General features: G+C 39.7%; 2 protein-coding genes across 2 annotated transcripts; one reads left to right on the top strand and one right to left on the bottom strand.

Moving 5' to 3' along the window:
- Nucleotides 1–399: 399 nt before the first annotated feature.
- On the bottom strand, nucleotides 400–2,067 carry LOC137958624 (L-ascorbate oxidase homolog). Its single transcript, XM_068805697.1, has one exon. It carries the CDS (start codon nucleotides 2,065–2,067, stop codon nucleotides 400–402), a length of 1,668 nt encoding a protein of 555 aa, XP_068661798.1.
- A 12,811-nt stretch (nucleotides 2,068–14,878) lies between these two features.
- Nucleotides 14,879–18,485, top strand: LOC137958412 (tubulin beta-4 chain). The gene is made up of 4 exons (XM_068805412.1): nucleotides 14,879–15,259; nucleotides 15,615–16,020; nucleotides 16,373–16,642; nucleotides 17,414–18,485. Exons 2-4 carry the CDS (start codon nucleotides 15,627–15,629, stop codon nucleotides 18,088–18,090), a joined length of 1,341 nt encoding a protein of 446 aa, XP_068661513.1. The 5' UTR covers nucleotides 14,879–15,259; nucleotides 15,615–15,626; the 3' UTR covers nucleotides 18,091–18,485.
- Nucleotides 18,486–19,442: the final 957 nt, after the last annotated feature.

Raw genomic sequence — 19,442 nt, 5'->3', positions numbered from 1 at the left:
ATCTGAATAGAATTGCCTCAAAATACAGGATACAAGTATGAAGAGAAGTGTCTTTTTGCTGTCCATTTTGATTTACTAGTGACAAGTGCTTAAAAATTACAAGAAAATTCAATTCATTTATTGATCCACAAATTCTAGCCTAGACAATGTAGGGTCATCCTGCTGCGAAGTATACTGCTGTTACAGCGATACTCTGTAACACTTTGTCGCATGGTTTCTTCGAAATCCTCCCATACGCGAATGATAATGAAATGGACGGGAAATTTTTTGCAGAAAACTTTGAATTGAGAGAACATATTCACTAATACAATGCACTCTATTTCATCTCTCATATCACTCCCAAATGCGTTCAAGCTTCCCCATATTAAACATTTTTACGAGCACAACCATGGTTATTGCTTAGATGGTGTAAGGGGGTGGGAGGGGAAGCCCTTCGACGACACCGCAGGTGGGGGTGAGATCAGGGAGACTGTACTCATCGCGAAGGGACCTGGCTGGTGAGAGAACGCTCAAGTACAACTGTTGGCCCAAGTACCGCCTCTGCAAAGCATTGGAGCGAACACTCCACAGACCGGCATTGTCAATGGTGAGGAGGATGGCACTCCAGGACTTGGGGTAGACTTGGATGGTGTGGCGACTGACTGCGTCAAGGAGGTTGTAGTTCTTGCGACTGGCGGGAGTCCATTCACCAGTCTCCATGCCCACAGCGAAGAAGGAGTAGCCATCTAGATGCCAAGACTGGACACCCTTTTCATGGTTCTCAAAGACGATCTCGATGAAGTCGCGGAAGGTGCCATTTACAACGATCGTGTCAAGCTTGATGGTTTTCTCGTTCACTGGTGGCACGTCTCCAATGACGTCGTACTTGAAGACCTTGTCAGCAACTCCGTAGTACTCAGCTAGCTTCATGGGGGTGGTAGGTTCGACGAAAGAGACACCATTGACGGCATACCGGAGCTTGCCATTGACGAAACTGGCAGTGTTGGCGATCTTGATGGTGCGGGTGATGTTGATACCACCATAGTGGTAGGATCCCTGAGGGTTGGGTCGGGCAGCACTGGCTGTGAGGTTCCATCGGAAAGATCGGAACTGATTGAGGGACCAGGCCCATCCAACAGGGGAGGGTGGCAACAAGGTTGAGGGAGCCTCAGCTGGGGCACCTTCGTACCCAATCATGCCAACACTTGTGAGGTTGTACTTGGTAAAGCGGGAGGATGCGACCATGTAGTAACGTTTGAGTGGTTGGTTAGCGGTGACCAACACAGAGTAGCATTGCCCAACATGGATGTCCAGTGACTCGTACACATTCTGCATTGTGTGGGATCCGTCCATCTCCACCAACTTCATCGGGTGCCCCTGGATCCTAAAGTTGAGGGTGTTCTTGAGTCCTACGTTGCAGATCCTATAGTGGTATGTTTTGCCAGCCTTCATGGTGAACACAGGCTTCCTGGTTGCGTCATCTTTCTCTCCCACCTGGTGGCTCTCGCCATTGATAAGGACACCGTGGGGGCGGGTGAGGGGACGACCACTGTCGAGGATTCGTTGAAGGCTCTTGTGCTCCATGTTGTACCAATCACCAATGAGTACAGTGTAGTCATCCTGGGGGTCACTGTAGGGGACGGGGATGAGAAGACGACTATTAACTCTGAGGCCTCCAAAGCCTCCAGATGCGCGGTGTACGCTAGTAGAAGGATAGTAGAAGTAGCTGCCAATCTGGTCCTTCACCTGGAAGTGGTAAGTGAAGTTTTTACCGGGAGGAATGGGGCAGTTGGTTCCGGGCATCCCGTCCATCCACGAGTTCTTCCTCTGCTGGATGCCGTTCCAAGTGAGGAGGAATGGCTCATCCAAGTTGTTGAAGACATTGACGACGACGTTGTTGTTGGTGGTGGAGTTGATGTTAGGTCCCGGGAACTGGCCGTTGATGAGGATCCCTTGCTGGGGCTTCCCCAAAGGAGAGATCGTCCCGTATGTGACGTTCCACGTAAAGAAGATGTAGGGATCCTCAGCCCATGCCGCCACCAGCAGTAGGGGAACCACCGCCAAGATCAATGATGCCGCATGAACCATCCTTCTCACAGCTTAAGTTCTCTCTCTCAACAAAACCCAACGAGAACACAAACAGTTGTTGTTGTTCTCGTTGAGTGAAGAGGAAGAGACAATTGTGTGAATGGTCTGAAGAACGTCTCAATAGGATTTCCTTTTTATACTACCCTGCACTTCCTCCTTTCCCATTTGTTCTCCATGCAACCTGCTCCTTCCCTTCCCTCCTTTCTCTCTAGACCACCCGCTTCTCTCCCTCTCTCTCTTAAGCAGGGGCTTAGCTTCTCTCCTACCAGTCCAAAATTTCAGTCTGGCATCCTGTTTTGGGTAAAGATTAGTTATTGCTAGTTCTGCTACTTTGGCCTGGTCACAACACCCCTTGGTTGTTTGTTTGAGATTCCTATATGTGGCTGGCTATATTAAGACTCTCAATATTTGAGACTTCAAGGTCAAGGCATTTTGTGGTTATCAAAGTAAAAAAAAAAAAAAAAAAAAACGATCTCATTACTTAAAAACAAGGCAATAGTTAAAGATAAGAGATGAATAAACTTTCTCTAACTTTGAAGCCAAACGAAAGATATTATTAGCTTGGTTTGGCAATAGATCGTTTCCTAAACATGTCAATGAATTGTCAATTGGGGTGGGCATAAGGTCGGGTTTTACGGGAAACCCAACTTGACTTGACCCAAAAAACTTGGGTTTGGGTTTCTGATTTTACTATGGGTTGAGGACGAGATGGAGAAAAAAATCACTAGTTTTGGGTTGAGGACGGGTTTTACCAAACCCGACCTAGAGAAGAGATTGAGATATAAACTAGGGTTGAGATTGGTCGGGTTTAAGTTGAATTTACAAGAACGAGGTAGGGACAAGGTTACAAGGACGGTGACATGGTCGGGGTTGGGTTTGGTAATTTGGTTTTTTTTTTTGTTTGGGTTCGGATTTTGGTAAACCAGACCTATCCCCGCCCCTAATTGCTAGCTAATTCTCAAAATTAGTCACTTCCTTAGATCAAATCCAATGGAAAAATTGAGGAAAAGAGGATGCTCAATCACATAGCTCGACTTAGTCTCCTATAATTAAAGAACTATGTCTTGTGACTCTTTTCCCATACTTCAACAATTTTAAGGCTTCATTGAAATTATGCATTCTATATCCTACATTGGTGCCTAATGCAATAACAAGTTCATTCACTTGAGAGTAGACTTCAAGAATAGAGAACTCATAGTAAGAATTCAAGAATAGAGAATGACAAGTAGAGAGAGTATATTCCCTCGAATTACCTAATAGATGATAGTGACATCTGAACAATTTAACCAAGGGAAAAATATGGAAGAGATATGGAATGAGTCCTACATAAAAATATGGAAGAGATATGGAAGTTTATACTATCATACCATGCTTTTCATATTGTAAATTATATATTTATGGAAGATATTTGACTCTAGTTTCTAACACAAAAATAATTTTGGTCCAAAATTTTTTAGAAAGAAAAATCGATATCTAAAGTAACAAAAGTTAGGTTGCAAGAAGGTTTTGAGTGACAGTAGAAACTTTAACTTTGAAGACAATTTGTCCCATAAAGAATGATAATTTATATAGAGAAATATATGTCAAAAGAAATCTTTGTGGGCCTTCTTCTATCCCAAGAACTAATTTCTCAATTTGATTTTTCAAATAGAGAAATTGACATTGGAAGTATGAATGTTGCATTATGTGCCTACTTCTGCCTAAAGTTTTTTAGTTATATAGTCAATTTTGTGCTTCATTATGCTCCTCATTTCATTTGAAATATGAGTGTCGATATGATTTATGTATATCCTTGAGTTCTTGTAAAACCTCCAGTATTTTTCATCACTTTGGAGTAATAGTAATAGATCCACTACCTACATAGAATAGGAGTGCACCCAACATCTTGTTTGAGTTACATCTTTTTATTTTTCATCCAAGTCGTAATTTTTATTTTTGAGCTCCCCTTAAATAGTGAGTAGTCTTTTTTTTCAAATCATAAACTTTGGCTCTTTTCCACCTTTAAAATTGAGCAGAGTTTTTTTAGACTTTAACCATTTTTTACAAGTGTATGTAGTTTTATTGTTTGACTAGGAAATTTTTATATGACCAACAATGAAGAATTCTACGGGTTGTGATAAAAAAAATATCCAATTAAGGGAGAGAATTGAAGATTAAAGAATCAAAGTATTGAAGACGGAAGAATTAAAGTTGTTGAAGCTATATGAAGACCAAATTTCTATTTTATTTTTTATACTTACATGGATTGTGAGTCAAAATATGTGCAAGTTGAAGTTATATCCTCTTGCTTGAGAGGGAATGTTAAAAAATATAATTGGGTTTTACCTTTTTTTAGGAAAATGTTTTCTGTAGAAACTAAATTCCTAGGATTTATGAGCTTTAGGGACATGAATATAATTGTTAATATTATTTAATTTATAAATAGGAGAGAAGGCTCTCTCAACCCGAATCTCTCCCATCTTTTTCTTCTACAAAGTCCAATAATTTGGAAGGAATATATTGAAGTTGGAACTAAAGGTTGGCCTCCCTCGAGTTCCTTTTCCTACTCTTAGAGAAGCTATGGCCCATAAACAATAAATATGTTAGTAAATGTAACAAATTTTCAATTTATTTATCTTACTAACACGTCTTATTGCTTCTAATTCTATTAGAATTTGTACTAAGAAGGCAGCCATAGAATTATAAGAACATTTCTCTTCTCATTGGTAGATTCAAAATGTCCACACCCTTTTGAGCCACTAAAGCAACTTCACAAGCACCAAAGATGAGAGGGAAGTGCCATAATGGGGACAAGAAGAGTTACATTATCCCCAGCCTTTGGTGTATATCACTGTATCATATTCTATTTTTTATTTTAAAAATTAATTAATTAATTGCTATTATTTATTTTATTTTCACGATTATCTATACTACTATTTGATAAATAGGTAAGTAAACAATAAATAATAGAAAGTAAATAATTGGATCAAATGATATATGAAACAAATTTAATTTAAACAATATTTTATTTATATACCATTTACATCATTACTATTTTTTTTGAAATTATAACTTGTATTTTTTTTTAAATCCCATTTAACTGGGGAGCTCAGTATTCCTCCTTTTTTCCTCAAAAGGTAGAATTCCTCCCAACATTGGAGGGAGTGGATCTCCATATTTAAAAAAAAATAAACTAATAAAAAGTATAATTTTACCAATTTTTAACAAAAAATTAAGGGATAATATGTATTGATTTTTGAAATCTAGAAAAACAAGAAGAGTGATTTTCAATTGGCATAAAGGGTAAGAATAACTTTACCTAGAAGTATGATTAGTTAAACTTATTATTATTAAGAAGTTTGAATCAACTCTAGCAAATCAGTGGTTCAACTAGTTGAACTAGTTTAAACTAAAGCCTTGGTTGACTTTTGTAATTGCTTGAGAGTAGGGGTGGCCTTGAACCGAGCCAGCTCGTGAGCGGCTTGAGCTCGACTCGTTTGAGTTAATGAGCCAAGCTTGATCGAATCAAGGTTCGGATTGAAAGCTCGCGAGTCGGCAGGTTAATGGGCTCGTGAGTCTTGGGGGGGGGGGGGGGGGGGGGGGGGGGGGGGGGGGGATGCCGAGCCCCTCCTGTCCGCAGCTCTGGCTGCCTCTATCACCATCGACAGCTCCTCACCGGCCGCTACATTGCCTTCCCTCTGATTTCTTCGCCTCTGTTTCCGTCACCGCCGCACCTTCGCTCTGTGGAAAACCAAAGTCCAGAGCGAGTCGAGACCTAAGTTGGGAGAAAATTTTCTCCACACCCCCCCCCCCCCTGCATGAAGACGATTTTGCACATGTGAAAGTCACACGTGCGAGATTATAAACAAGTAAAAAAAAAAAAAGTCTTTGTCCCTTCCTCATGGCTCTTAAAGAAATTGAAAAAGACATTTTAGTAGAAATACGTTTCTAGAGACTATTAGTGGTTTTTTCAATAAATATTAAAAAGAAATTTTTAGTAGAAATATAGGGACTATTAGTGCCTCATGTTTTTTTAAAACATTTTTCTAATTAGAAATTATTATTAAAAAATTATATAATTTTCTATGTAAGATTTTCTTGCCAAGATGGGCTAGAAAACTGTATAGAAAAATTATGAATAAGTATTTGATGGTTGATGTTGTAATATTTTTAACATGAGGAAATTTTAATAGCAATTTTGTGTTTGACATTTTATTTGATTAAAAATTTATCAATAAGTATAGTAATATATTAGATTGATTATCAATTTTTATTTATTTCCCTAGAAGAGACAATAAAAGGTCCATTTAACTTACCTAAGAAAATTTTAAAATATTTCTTGTAATCTTCTAGTAAGTCTCTAATAGTAATAAGATTTTATTTAAAGTTTTTTATGGAAATATGTATCGTAGGAAAAATATTTCTAGTTTTTCCTAGAATATAAATTTTCAATCAGGGGCACTAAGGAGGTCATAGTAAATTTATGGCCAAATTCAAAAATTACAAAATAAGCTACACAACATTTGGGGTAAAAAAAAAATTAATATTGGTGGTTCTAATCCATTATCGAGATTCAATGCCGAACCTCCCCAATCATTCTTTTTTTTAAAAAAGTATTCATAATTTTATAGATAATTTATTTGACATAAATTTTATATAGAGTATTAAGTGTAGGTTAACCTCGAACTCGGATAGAACTCGAGCTCAAACTTGGTTAAAATTATTAGGCCCGAGCTCGATTACAATTTAGGCTTGAGATTCAGTTGGATTCGATGCCACCCTTATGGCCAATTTTAAGTAGAGGTCATACCCAATTTTATGTAAAATATATGCCCAATTTTATGTAAAATGTATGTATAATTTTATATATAATTTATTTGACATACATTTTTTGAAAAGTTTTAAATGTATGATGGAGCTCGAACTCGAGACATGTAATTTTTGAAAAGTTTTAAATGAATGTTGAAGCTCGAGCTCGATAACAATTTTAGGCTCAAGGCTAGGCTCAACTCGAACATAGGAAGGTTCGAGCTCGGCTCGACTCGATGCCACCCCTACCTGAAGGGAACACAGAAGACATTGTAGTTCAAATTCTCATTGTTTGCATAAATTAGAGAATCTAAATCTTCAAAAACTGTGTTTCTTGAAAAAATATTACTAGCATTAAAATGTTTATATCATCTTTAATCCTTTACAATATTTCTTAAGGATCATTTTATAAATTTTAAATTTTATGTGATTTTATGTGGAAAAATTTCAACTATGAGCCTCTTTGATACCATATTTTTAATAGTGTCCTCTTAAATATACTACATACACATACATGATACAACCATATGATTAATATTTAAGATAACTATAATTTTTCAATTACCATATATACCCTGACTAGAAAATTAATCACAATGGTATCATTTATTTGAAAATTTGGATTTATTTAAAAATTTTAGAATAAAAATAAGAGTTAGTTTGTTGTTGCTTGAGGGTTGAGAAAATCCATCGTAAGGATGGAGGTTCACACTTTCCTCTGTTTAGGAGGGACTAGCTACAAGCTCTCTTGCCAATGATGGAATGAAAGGAAGGGGACCCTCTCCTTCTTCCTCTTCCTTTTTTTTTTCTCTCTAGTGAGCTTTTATATAATAGAGAGAGAATGGGCTCTTAGTCCTTGTGTTTGCTCTCTGTTTGAATAGAAAATAGAAGATGGGGGAAGGGGAAGAGGTTCACCCCTTCCTCTTATTCTAGTCAGGGAAGGGATATCTACGACCCCTCTTGCCAGTAACGAAATGAGAGGAAGAGACCCTCTCCTTCTCTCATCCTATTCTTTCGCTCTAGTGCAAGATGTTAGCGTGAGATACTGAGGACTTCTTCCAGATCCGTAAAAACAGAGGAAGAAGTCCTCCGTAATACCTTTAGTGATCCGAAAGACCTATTATTTTACTTGCAATCCTTGTATATAAATAGATGTATTTGTATGCAATATATGAATAAGAAAGAAATACCTTACTAAGGTTTTACATGGTATCAGAGCTGGATTAACCAGTTCGATGACGATGCAGGGAAGTGAGAGGGGCTCGCTCTCTGCTGGTGCTCCGATCCGATCTTCCGAGAGGGTCGCTCTACCACCAATGGTCGTTAGCGACGACCGGTCCGTCAAGACCTCTCGTTCCGACACTGAGGCCTCGTCGAAGCCTCCTCATTGAAAAATTCCCGCGTTTTTTCAGGAACCAGCATCGTGGGGACAATGACTTGTTCGAATTAATTATGCTTGCAGAATTAATTTCAAGCCGACCCGACTTGGACCAACTTGAGCTGAGTCAAACCAGACCCATCGGCCCGACCCAGACCAAACCAAACTCAAGCCTAGCCAACACTGATGACTTGGACAAAACCGAACTCGGAATGCGACTTGAATTAGACTTGACTTGTGTCTTCATTCATGGTTGATACAAACTTTCAATCCAGTGAATATTCATCCTTCTCTGCCCTGGACAAGTTGACAACGAGAATGACTGAAGCTTTGAGCAAAACTTCAGCCCCGACCCAGACCACCGATTGGAATTAAGTTGGATGGCACCGACTATGCACTTTGGTCCTAGGTTGTCGAGATGTATATCTCAGGCAAAGACAAACTGGGGTATTTGAATGGTGATTTACCTCAACCTCCTCAGACGGATCCTACATTTTGATGATGGCGTACAAACAATGGGATTGTCAAAGGATGGGTGATTAACTCAATGGATTCTTCTCTCATCAGCAACTTCATTCGATTTTCGATTGCTAATATGCTCTGGGATGCCATTGCGAGTACATATTTTGATGGCAGTGACACTTGTCAGGTGTATGATCTCTGGAGACATGTGAGACGTCTAAAATAGTCTGGTGGTTCTCTCGAAACATTCAATAATAATCTTGAAGCCCTCTGGTGTGAAATAGACTTCCGTTGACCAAATTCGATGGAGTGTTCAACCGATATACAACGGTATAATATCTTGGTTTAAGAAGAAAGAATGGGTATATGTATTTTTGGATGGTCTCGATGATCGCCTAGATCATATCCGAAGTGATGTTCTCTAGATACAACCTTTTCCAACCGTGGAGGAAGCCTATGCTCACGTCCACAAAGAGATTGTTCGTCAAGCACTGATGACAACTGGTAGATCCGATGATTTTCCAAGAGCAGTTCTAGCATCTAAGATCGTCAAATATGGTTTGCACCCTCTAGCACAGTCTGGGTCTATCTCTCTGCCTAGTAGTAAATCTGGTTCGAACTCTAAATTATGAGTCACTCCAAATCATGAAGGAACTAGATGCTCTCATAGTGGAAAAGTGAAGCATACCCGTGAGAACTGCTTTAAGCTACACGGGTATCCTGATTGGTGGCACGAACAGGCTAGAAGGGGCCGAGATACAAGTGGGAATAATGAAGGCATAGGGAAAGCTACAATGGTTGTAGTAGAGCCGCATCTTTCACTTATTCCAAATTCTACTCCAGGTAATGTTCTCATTGGATCTAATAGACAGGTTGATTGCAGTACTTGGATATTTGATTCAGGAGCAACAAACCATATGACGTTTGATGTGAAGGATTTTTCTCAGACCTCTCCTCCCCACCGGACTAGCATTGCCAATGCTAATGGAGTTATCTCTCCTGTAACATGGGTTGTAACAGTGATGTTATCACCAACCCTACCATTATCTAATACACTACTTGTGCCTTCTCTTTCTCACAAATTATTTTTAGTGAGTAAAATTACCAACAAACTAAATTGTGTTGTTTTTATTTAACTTACATTTTGTCTTATTCAGGATATTCTCACCAAGGTGAACATTGTGTGTGTTACTAAGAGGAGGGGGCTCTATTACATGGAAAATTTCAGCGTAGGTCTTGCATATCACATGCAGCACCCCAACGGTCTCAAAGTGGAATAGATTTTGTTGTGGCACCGTTGGTTAGGCAATCCTTCATTTGGGTATTTGAAACATATGTTTCTTGATTTATTTTCGAATTTGTCAGTTTTGAATTTTAAATGTGAAACTTGCATTTGAGCTAAAAGTCATCGGGTTAATTATCTTTTAAGTATGAATAAAAGTGATGATACTTTCGCTTTATTCACTCTAACATTTGGGGTCCTTCCCCAAAAGATACTAGGTCTGGTGTTCGTTGGTTTGTCATATTTGTTGATGATTGCACACGAATAACTTGACTTTACTTGTTAAAACACAAGGATGAGGTCTTTCATACATTTCAATCCTTCCATAAATGACCCAAACTCAGTATTTCGCCAACATTCGAATTCTTCGATCAAATAATGGTGGAGAATATGTGAATCATCAGTTCTGTGATTATTTCCATCACCATGGACTGATTCATGAAATCTCATGCCCCCAGACTCCTCAACAAAAATGTTGTTGTAGAGAGGAAAAATTGCCACATTTTTTAAACAGCTCGGGCACTTTTACTTGGGGCCCAAGTGCCTAGCCATCATTGGCCTGATGTCGTTACTACAACTGTCCCCCTTATTGATCACATGACTTAAAATTTTTTTTGAGTTTAAAAGTCCCTAACAGGCCTTGTCAAACTATGTTTCATTACCCTCGGTGTTGGTGCTTCCCCCTCGAATTTTTGGGTGCGTTGAGTTCGTTAATCTCCATAGAAACCAACGCTAGAAGTTTGATCCGTGTGCCATTAGGTGTTTATTTTTCGGATAATCGGGCCACAAAAAAGGGTATTGCTGCTATGATCCAACTACTCAGCGCAATTATGTAACTATGGATGTCACATTCCTTGAATCCAAAACTTTCTACTCATCCGCTACATCCAATTCTATTCTTCAGGGGGAGACACGAGAAGAAGAGCTGAATTGGATGACATATGACTGGTTCAAGGACACTAATATAGCGACCATTATGGAACCAGATGTAGAGAAGATATCCTTAGAAATTGATGAAGCAGTACCCCTGCTCCCCTCAGTATCCAACGACTCATTTCCTGAGAATATCAATGAGGTAAGTAATCCTATCACACCTCAAAATTCTAATGATATGGTAATTCCTATTGGCTATGAATTACCTGTCAGGCTCAATCGGGGTAAACCACTGAACAGATATTCCCCCGACGAGATAGGAAACAAATCCTATTGCCAATTATTTGTCTACAAAACAACTGTCTGAACCCCTCAAGAAGTTTGCAAATGAACTCTCCTCACACCATATTCCCACAAATGTTGATGAAGCTCTGAAAGACCCTAGGTGGACTCAAGCCATAAAGGAAGAAATGGAGGCATTAATGAAAAATGAGACCTGGAGTCTTGTTCCTTTACTTGAAGGTAAGAGAATAGTGAGATGTAAATAGGTATTCTCCATCAAATACAAATCCGACGGAGCAGTTAAACGGTACAAGGTAAGGCTAGTAGCAAAATGATATACACAGACATATGGCGTGGATTATCAAGAGACATTCTCACCAGTGGCCAAATTGTATATTGTTAGAGTTTTGTTATCTCTTGCAACTAATCTTGATTGACCATTGTACCAATTTGACGTTAAAAATATTTTTCTCCATGGAGATCTTGAAGAAGAAATCTACATGGATATTCCTCTAGGCTTTCCCAATGAAAATATATACTAGATCTATTATCAGAAGTTGGATTATTGAAGTGTAAGCTTGTAGATACCCCAATTATCTCGAATCACAAGCTTGGAAAATACCCAGACCAAGTGCCAATAGACAAAGAAAGATACCAGAGTTTGGTTAGGAAACTTATTTATCTCTCCCATACATGACCTGATATCGAATATGTAGTAAGTGTAGTAAGCCAATTCATGCATTGTCCAAGTGAAGATCGTATGAATGTTGTGAATCAAATTCTTCGATACCTAAAGTCTTCCCCTGGAAAAGAATTTATGTTCTCAAGAAACCATCACCTAAGGGTTGAAGGTTGTACAGATGTTGATTGGGCAGGGAATATTTCAGATAGAAAATCCACCTCAGGCTATTTTACGTTTGTTGGAGGGAACCTAGTTTCCTAGAGAAGTAAGAAACAAAAGGCAGTAGCGTTATCAAGTGCTGAAGCTGAGTTTCGTGGGATGGCTAAGGGGTTTTGTGAGCTTCTCTGCCTTATGAGATTATTAACTGAAATTGGTTTTGGCCCAACTTTGAGATGGACTTATTCTACTATAACAAAGGCAGCTATTGATATTTCACATAACCCGGTTCAGTATGATCGAACTAAACATGTGGAAGTAGATCGACTTTTCATCAAGAAAAACTTTAAGGCAAAGATAATTCGATTTACGTATGTTAAATCTGAAAACCAGTTGGCAAACATACTTACAAAAGCAGTATGCAGAACTTCTACAACTCACTTGGCAAGTTGGGCATCAAAGATTTATAAGCACCAACTTGCAGGGGACTATTAGCATGAGATACTAAGGAGGACTTCTTCCAGATCCATAAAAACAGAGGAAGAAGTCCTTTGTAATAGCTTCAGAGACCCAAAAAACCTGTTATTTTACTTGTAATCCTTGTATATAAATAGATGTATTTGTATGTGATTGATGAATAAGAAAGAAAGAAAGACCTTACCGAGGTTTTTCATGCAAGAGACAAAGGAGAAGAGGGGTCCATCTACTTGAATACTTGTGGATAAAAATGTAAATAAGTAAATAAATGAATAAATTAAAGGTTTAAGACCTAATTTATAAAATAAAAAAGTATAATATAACCTAAGGAAAAAACCTATACAAACAATGGACGTAGAATATGACTTAAATATTTTACAAAATTAAGCTATTCATGATTTACAGAATTCTTCTTTTCATATTTTTAGTCAGGAAGGTGCAAAATACCAAACTTCCTCTATATCCGAGTATGTCATAATAACTTTTATAGTGAGTAAAAGGTTAAATAAAACAAAAAACAGATTTTGGTTGCTTTAATGTGCGAAAGATTGGAGACGTCAGAAGGCCAGCGATTTGTTGGTCTTGATGCAAAGTCATAGCCGGGAGTTCTCTCCATTAACTTACATTTATAGTAGCGGCCTAAACAAGGTTAGTTCGTTCAACATTGGGTTATTTATGGTTCATAAGGGATGCCAACTCAGGTTAGTTTGACCATCACTTCCGTTGGTACAAATGCACCAGATCTCATTATCCCTCAGCCATAAAGAGACTCGTCGTGAAAGAGATACCTCTGCTTCTTGCGTGTTATGATTTTGTCTGCATTCCGGACTGTGCTTAGCAGCAAAACGCATTCCCCTCGACGACCCACCCACCCTTCCCTAATTACTTTATTCCTTCTCCAAACGTTGAATTGCTTCTGGTGCTCCGTCGTCACTCGTCGCAGGTACTAATTAAACACAAACCTGCCCAATAATAACATCAATCTAGGATTTATTTAATTGCTAATCACGCAAGATTCCCCTCGGATCCGTCCATGAATAATGTCGTTAACTTACAACAAACCAAGATTCAGTGCAAAGAAGACCACATGGTTCCATATTGCTTGCCGCCTCACTCACTGACTCGTCAGATCTGTACCATGGCTTACGCAATTTGTCGAATATGTTAGATACAAGACAGATTGCACGTACATTTTAAGTTTTAACCATGTGAAGACACTCAGAAGCGTCAGTGAAGAAGCTGCAAACTAGAAAAAAAGTAGATCCAGAATCCATGTGTTCGGTAAAAACTCTCGCAGAAAACAGAGAACATAGAGCAGTAATCTTACCCCTCCAGAAGCCGTCAGCATGTCAGGCGCAGAGGATGGAGATCGAGCACCCGAAAAAGCAGACGCGGATGCAATCGACGACCTTATTTCACCTAATAAAATCACAATTCGCACTCCAAAACCATACGAAAGACTCGAAAAACTGTTTAGATTTGTAAGCTACAGGTGAGACGTTCTGGATCACAAGCACCGATACCTGGAACCTCCTCCAGCTCAGGCGTCGTTTACAGTATTCACGTGAGGCTACAAACCACAAAAAATTGAGGCAGGGCTGGATCACCTGCAGCTACCGTCAACTTCTTATCGCATTTCTTAATCACCGTCCTGTCTGAATCTTGACCGCTGAAAACAGCAAATCGTGTCGACTATTACACGATTTAGCTATATATAAGTCACCGTTTGTCTAATCATCAAAAGTACAGAAAAGGCGAATGGTATACGGTTTTGTGAGCTACAGGTGAGACGTTCTGGATCACAAGCACCGATACCTGGGACCTCCTCCAGCTCAGGCGTCGTATACAGTATTCACGTGAGGCTACAAACCACAAAAAATTGAGGCAGGGCTGGATCGATCACCTGCACCTATCGTCAACATCTTATCGCAATTCTTAATCACCGTCCTGTCTGAATCTTGACCGCTGAACTACACGATTTAGCTCTATATAAGCCACCGTTTGTCTAATCATCAAAAGTTCAGAAAGGGCGAATGGTATATGATGGCCTACCTACCAGATCGGCATCTTGTCCAGCGGTAGCACCTTCTTCCGGGGCCCAGACTGTACCTTATTTCAAATAGAATAATTAGAAGATAACGAAGCTTTACCAATTGATATCAATCCCGACCGAAAACTGAGAAGAAAAAATAAATTTGCAGAGAATCGGAGATGCTTACCTGCAAGCGAAGCAAAGGTGGAGATCCGGTCACGGCACCAGCTCTCAACGAAGCAAATGAGTTAAAATTGCAGACATGTAAGGTTTAGAGCTGGCACTGTCACGTGGAGGTAATGCATCTCATGTGAAATGCTGCTGAAGCCTTTGGGCTATCTTTTGTCCCTTCTCCGTCCATTAATTCTCTATAAATTTAACAGCTTAACTGGGATCGATTGCTCCAAGTGTCAGCTTGACAAGACGTCGCTTCGTAATAAAAGGGAGGAGAGGGAGAGGTTAGAACGGGAAAAAATCTGCGGCACTTACGTCAACAAACAAACCGGCGCGATTTTTAAAACACTGATCCAGTTTCATTTACCTTACAAACCGATTTACCTGCCGTGGGATATTTCGATCCGACGGCATCTAACGGATCAAAGGAAAAAAGGAGGGAAACATTTTTCACCTTACAATCTTTTTGTCCTGACATACCATCCCCTATAAATTCTCTCTGGGGTTCTCTGCTGGCCTGACTCGACTCACTGATATCGTGCTCCGGCACCTCTCCGGGAAATCTCTTTCTCCTGCTCAAACAAATTTGAAATCGAGACTTTCTCGGTAAGAGTATCTCAAGTGTTGATTTCTAATCATGGATTGACTGGTTGCTTTTTGGTTTCATTAGCATTTTCAATGTTTAGGAGTACATGAGATCCGTAATTTGGAACCTCCATTGCTGTGGTTCTTGTCCATTTTGTAAAACGCTTCTATCTCTTCGCTTGTTTGAGGCATTTGTTTAAGATCTGTGACAATTATCTGCACTTTTTCGCATTTTGCAAGCATTTCTAGATTCCTCTTTTGAAGTACATCGCTTTCATAATTTTTACTCAGTTATATTTGATTCCAGAACCCTTCTAGATTCCTCTGTTGAATTACATCGCTTTCATAATTTTTACTCAGTTATATTTTATTTCAGAACCCTTCGACAATGAGAGAAATTCTTCACGTTCAAGGAGGCCAGTGTGGTAACCAGATCGGATCCAAGTTCTGGGAAGTCGTCTGCGACGAACATGGCATTGATCCCACTGGTCGGTACACTGGATCTTCAGATCTGCAACTGGAGCGCGTTAATGTCTACTATAATGAAGCTTCCTGCGGTAGGTTTGTTCCGCGCGCAATTCTCATGGATTTGGAGCCTGGTACCATGGACAGTGTCCGGACCGGACTGTATGGACAGATTTTTAGGCCTGATAACTTCGTTTTTGGGCAATCGGGTGCTGGAAACAATTGGGCGAAGGGGCACTACACGGAGGGAGCAGAGCTGATTGACTCGGTTCTGGATGTTGTCCGCAAGGAGGCTGAAAACTGTGACTGTCTTCAAGGTTTTTTCTCTTTCTCGTTCTGATTCCGTTGATGTCACAGAGAATTGCAATGTCCAGTGAAAGCGCACTTCTGTGGCATCTGTCACCCTTGGTTTAGTATACGAGGGTTCCTGCAGCAGATTTATTTTTGTTGCGTGACAAGTGTAGGAAATTTTGTCTTCCTGAAAAATCCTAGTAGCCTCAATTGCAATGGTTCAGGAATTGAGGCCTTCTTTCTGTAACACGACTAAGAGAACTGTCATGGTTATACTCAGATCTTCTTCATGTTCTAATTTTTAGGAAGTGGACATGTTAAAACGCTAGTATTTTTATTCTTTTGTTTTAATTTATTTGTTTTGTCTTTTGTGATTAGGTTTTCAAGTATGCCATTCACTTGGTGGGGGAACGGGCTCTGGTATGGGGACATTGCTCATTTCAAAGATCAGGGAAGAGTACCCTGATCGGATGATGCTTACTTTCTCCGTGTTTCCATCACCCAAGGTTTCGGATACAGTGGTTGAACCATACAATGCCACTCTCTCTGTACACCAGCTGGTTGAGAACGCCGACGAGTGTATGGTGCTGGATAACGAGGCACTTTATGACATCTGCTTCAGAACACTGAAACTTACTACTCCTAGCTGTGAGTGTTCCTTCCACTATGTACTTTGTTTTCACTTTCGCTTTTGGATGTATTTGGGGTTTAATATTTTGTTGTTGAGTAGTGTAACTCTCAGTATGAAAACTCTCCCGTCAAAGTCGGTGATGAATTGCTTTAATAAGTACAGCAGGTTGAATGTCTTGTCAATCATGATATGACATACCTGTGTTTTTCATTCTGAGCGTATTAAGTGCAAGCTTACTAACCCTAGGGCTTAGTTGATAGCTTTGGATCTTTTTCTTGTACTTTTAGTAATCTTCTTTTTGAAGCTTTTTATTATTAATCCTTGAAATCTAATTCGAGGTGGTATAAAGTTTGAGACCCCCAGGCTGAATTAATACAATTAGGATGTAGTTCCTTGAGAAAGTTTGTTCAACCGGATATACAAAATGTTTTATGCAGGAGATGATTCGATTATTTACCAATCATTGAGCATGTAGCATATGTTTTGACTGAATCTTGTTTAATAAGCTGAATCAATTGGCTCAGGGCTAGTCCCCCTTGCAAATGGATTTCCTTTGTACACGTCTTATGGTATGACTACATTTGTTATCTCTCTCTTGCAGAGTTTCTTTCTTAACACAATTAGAATTTTGGTGGTGGTGCTTGTTTGGCGCTTATAGTTAATTAAGTTACTATTTGGGATTTCAACTGTTATTTTGGTGCTCTATTTCTCTCCTGAAAGTCTGTTTTTTCATTTGGTATTATTTATTTTTATTGAAGCTTATTTTGTGTTTTTAATTCATGAAACAGTTGGTGATCTGAATCATCTTATATCTGCAACCATGAGTGGTGTCACTTGCTGTCTCCGCTTCCCTGGACAACTCAACTCTGATCTTAGGAAGCTCGCAGTTAACCTCATTCCATTCCCCCGTCTTCATTTCTTCATGGTTGGTTTTGCTCCTCTCACCTCGCGTGGATCTCAGCAGTATCGGGCTCTTACTGTACCTGAGCTGACTCAGCAAATGTGGGATGCCAAAAACATGATGTGTGCTGCAGATCCACGCCATGGGCGTTACCTCACAGCTTCTGCCATGTTTCGAGGGAAGATGAGCACCAAGGAGGTGGATGAGCAGATGATTAATGTCCAGAACAAGAATTCCTCATACTTTGTGGAGTGGATCCCGAACAACGTGAAGTCCAGTGTGTGTGATATCCCACCTCGTGGGCTATCCATGGCTTCAACCTTTATTGGGAATTCTACCTCAATTCAGGAGATGTTCAGAAGGGTTTCAGAGCAATTCACTGCCATGTTCAGAAGAAAGGCTTTCTTGCATTGGTATACAGGGGAAGGCATGGATGAGATGGAGTTCACTGAGGCAGAAAGCAACATGAACGACCTGGTCTCGGAATACCAGCAGTACCAGGATGCGACTGCTGATGAGGAAGGAGATTACGAGGATGAGGAGGAAGCAGAACATGAGATGTGAGATGTGAGATGGAAGATATGATGTATAAGAAGTTCCTGAGTCAGCTCTATCGGTACCCTTAGCTCTATATCCTATCATAACCTGGTATTTGGTCTTTGTAACTTTGAAGGAAGTTGAGTTTTTATTTGGTGAGGATGGGGGAGGTGGATGGTTGGGTGAACTACTTAGGGACGTCTTCTGTCCGTCTTTTCTTTTTACTTTTGGGATGAGCATCTGTGTTGTTAATGGTGAGAAAGATATGGAGCAGTGTTGTTACTAAGTGCTATCTATATTGCTGCTCTTTTCTGGATTTCCTATTTGTAAGGTAACATGTAGTGGGTAGGGTCTGTCACTGTGGATCTGAGAGTAAGAGACATTCTATTTTCCTGTACACAAAACTTCAGGGTTTGTCTTAACTGGTCTTCTCCTTGATTTGAATATTAGATAAAATCAAGCCCAGAGCTGTTTAAGCCGTAGTTAGCCTGGCTAACGTCAGCAGGCTGCTGTTCCAGTGGCCCCTTCTGCCTCTTATTGCCCTGGAGACGAGTGATTCCAAAATCACAAAGACAAAACGGGTTCTCCTTATCGTAGCTGGAAATCCCTCTCTTTTTGGTAATCGAGAGAATACCGAAGCAAAAATCTTTTACCCTGAGGAGGGTCCTCCACGTTGTGCAAGGTAGGCAAACTAGAACGCAAATCGAGCAGACTCTGCATTGTCTTCTTTTTCCAATTTTTCTTTCCATGCTTCGTTCTTTTGCATTCTGCTTTTAATCTTCTGAGTTGCGAGACCATGTGAGTGGAGGGAGAAGAAGTGGGTGAAACTTTACATCCGTGTTCGGGAAAAATGGATACCCAGATCGAGGAGCGGGACAAAAATTCTGCGAAAGTAAGCAATGATCGAAGCCGTCTTGGTTCCTCTAATGTAAGAATTCGATCCAAAATTCTTTTTTTGAGGGTGAAGAGAGTGTGAAAGATTTTTCATGGGTTGTTGTGACTTTCGTTGGTGGCCGGTTCCTTCTCTTCTTTCTCCTGAAATTTTAGTTTCTTTTCCTCTTGCATTTGTTTTTCTAAAAACCCTTTTTTGTATACACACATCACACATTGGCTGTGCAATCTCGAGTGGAGGTAATTCAGGGGCTTTCAGTTCTTAAAGACTATTGATATTTGCTTGAGGTTTTATTTGAACTATGGACTTTAATTTGACCAAAGCTGGTGGAAGCTCTTAGTTTCTTCATTTGAATTTATTTCTTCTCTTCAGATCCTCACTTCCCCATAACATTGTTTTCTTAGGATCTTTATTACTGTTTTTACCTTAATCCTCTCTCAAGAGAATCGTTGCTGTTATTGTCCCTGGAAGACCTCCATCGACTAGC

This window comes from Aristolochia californica, unplaced genomic scaffold (assembly GCF_029961685.1).
Source record: "Aristolochia californica isolate CCGP_79_NKW_82.1479 unplaced genomic scaffold, dmAriCali1.0.hap1 SCAF_3, whole genome shotgun sequence".
Lineage (NCBI taxonomy): Eukaryota > Viridiplantae > Streptophyta > Magnoliopsida > Piperales > Aristolochiaceae > Aristolochia > Aristolochia californica.
This window is presented reverse-complemented; position numbering and strand designations above follow the sequence as displayed.